The sequence below is a fragment of the Poecilia formosa genome, unplaced genomic scaffold, assembly GCF_000485575.1.
Source record: "Poecilia formosa unplaced genomic scaffold, Poecilia_formosa-5.1.2 Scaffold1046, whole genome shotgun sequence".
Classification (NCBI taxonomy): Eukaryota; Metazoa; Chordata; class Actinopteri; order Cyprinodontiformes; family Poeciliidae; genus Poecilia; species Poecilia formosa.
Window position 1 is genome coordinate 14,761 of NW_006800985.1, and position 1,598 is coordinate 16,358.

At 38.7% G+C, this 1,598-nt stretch overlaps 1 protein-coding gene across 1 annotated transcript in view; it reads left to right on the forward strand.

Moving 5' to 3' along the window:
- LOC103132417 (putative protein TPRXL) overlaps positions 1-1,598 on the forward strand; it is a 6,598-nt gene that overhangs the window by 3,378 nt on the left and 1,622 nt on the right. The window contains exons 2-4 of the mRNA XM_007544222.2: positions 465-500; positions 664-981; positions 1,062-1,259. Of these exons, the coding sequence (XP_007544284.1) occupies positions 465-500; positions 664-981; positions 1,062-1,259 (552 nt within the window). The remainder of the gene's footprint in view (positions 1-464; positions 501-663; positions 982-1,061; positions 1,260-1,598) is intronic.

Here is a 1,598-nt window from a genome sequence, read left to right on the forward strand (position 1 = left end):
TTATTTTCTTTGTCTATAAAATAATAATTTCTACATACATTATCAAATATATATTATTATAAAAATAAATCACTTCATAGTGAAATTGTGGATTTTTGAAATTATAATGACATAGAAATGATTACTAAAAAAAATAAATCAGCTCCACCGAGGGGGCCCCCTGGTGTCCTTGGGACCCTAAGCGACTACTTAGTTTGCTTATGCCTTGGGCCGGCCCTGGTCACACCTCTGTCACCAGGGCAGCTGAGGCTACGATTCAGTAGCTCAATGGGTGAAAGACTGAATGTTGTTGAAGCTTTTTGGTTCTCTGGACTTGATGGAGCTAAACAAGTCATTTACCACCAGTTAGCATAAAAACAGAGCTAATAAAATAAATATGATTTCTGAATACACAGTTTCACAGCACATTGTGTTCAATGTGTTCAGTTTTAGTTTATAGTGAATAAATATTTATTTTTCTCTAGTTCTGATCTTCTTGCTGAGCTGCTCAACAGATCCAGGTTGGTGAACTTTGTTACATTAAAATGATTTTAAATATTCAAAGATGTTCTTTGGATTAAATGTTACATCTGAGAATTTAATTTAAAAAATGTATATAATTGTTCAATATGATGCTTTTTTGCTTTATTAACCACTGAAATCATGATAATTGAATCTCTTCAGTCTCTCCAGCTGCTCTGACTGTGAGTCCCAGCAGATCTCAGTTCTTTAAAGGAGAAAAAGTTTCTCTGAGCTGCTCTGATGGAGGAACTGTGAGGAGAAACACAAGCAGAGAGACCAGAACTGAGTGTCAGAAAGGTGGATGGGGGAGATCAGCTGGTTCTACCTGTGAAATCACCTTGTTCCCATCAGACTCTGGCCTGTACTGGTGTGAGTCCATGTCTGGATCCTCCAGCAGCAGCAGCAGCATCCAGCTCTCTGTCTCTGTTGGTAAGATCAGCGGTCAGGGAGAGTCTCCATCCAGCAGGATCTCTGTGGAAGGTCAGAGGATGAAAATATTATTTAACTTTGGTTTTCAAAATAAATTGTTGTGCATTTATTTAATACTAAAACTTTGTTAGAAAAACCATCAGCTGATTCTGGTCCTCCACCATCATCTTCACCTCCACCCTCTCCTTCACCTCCACCATCATCTTCCTCTTCCTCCCAGTCTCATCCCTTCATCCTCCTGACTCCACCATGTGTGATTTTTGGGTTTTACTCCCTGATTCTGGTTCTGCTGATTCAACTGTTGAGAAATGAACAGAGAAAACCTGAAGGTGAGACAAACTTTGTTCATCCATCCAGTTTTATCTAAAAACAATCATTACAGTAAATTTTAATCCTTTTATTTCTATTTTGTAACTAGAGAAGTCAAAAGAGAACATTACTAAAGGCTACAACAGACTTCATGCAGCGTTCTGAATCGGTTCTTACTGACGTGACGAAAATGATCATCTTGTTGTCAGAGAGTCGTCTGCCGAACTCGACACCAGACCCAGTCGACCCATTTCAGAGCCTCTGATTGGTCAGAAGTTTGTTGCTGTGCTTCATGCAGAAATGCTCTCAGACAGCAATGTTGATATTTATTATTTTTATGAGACAGAGAGTTTTACACA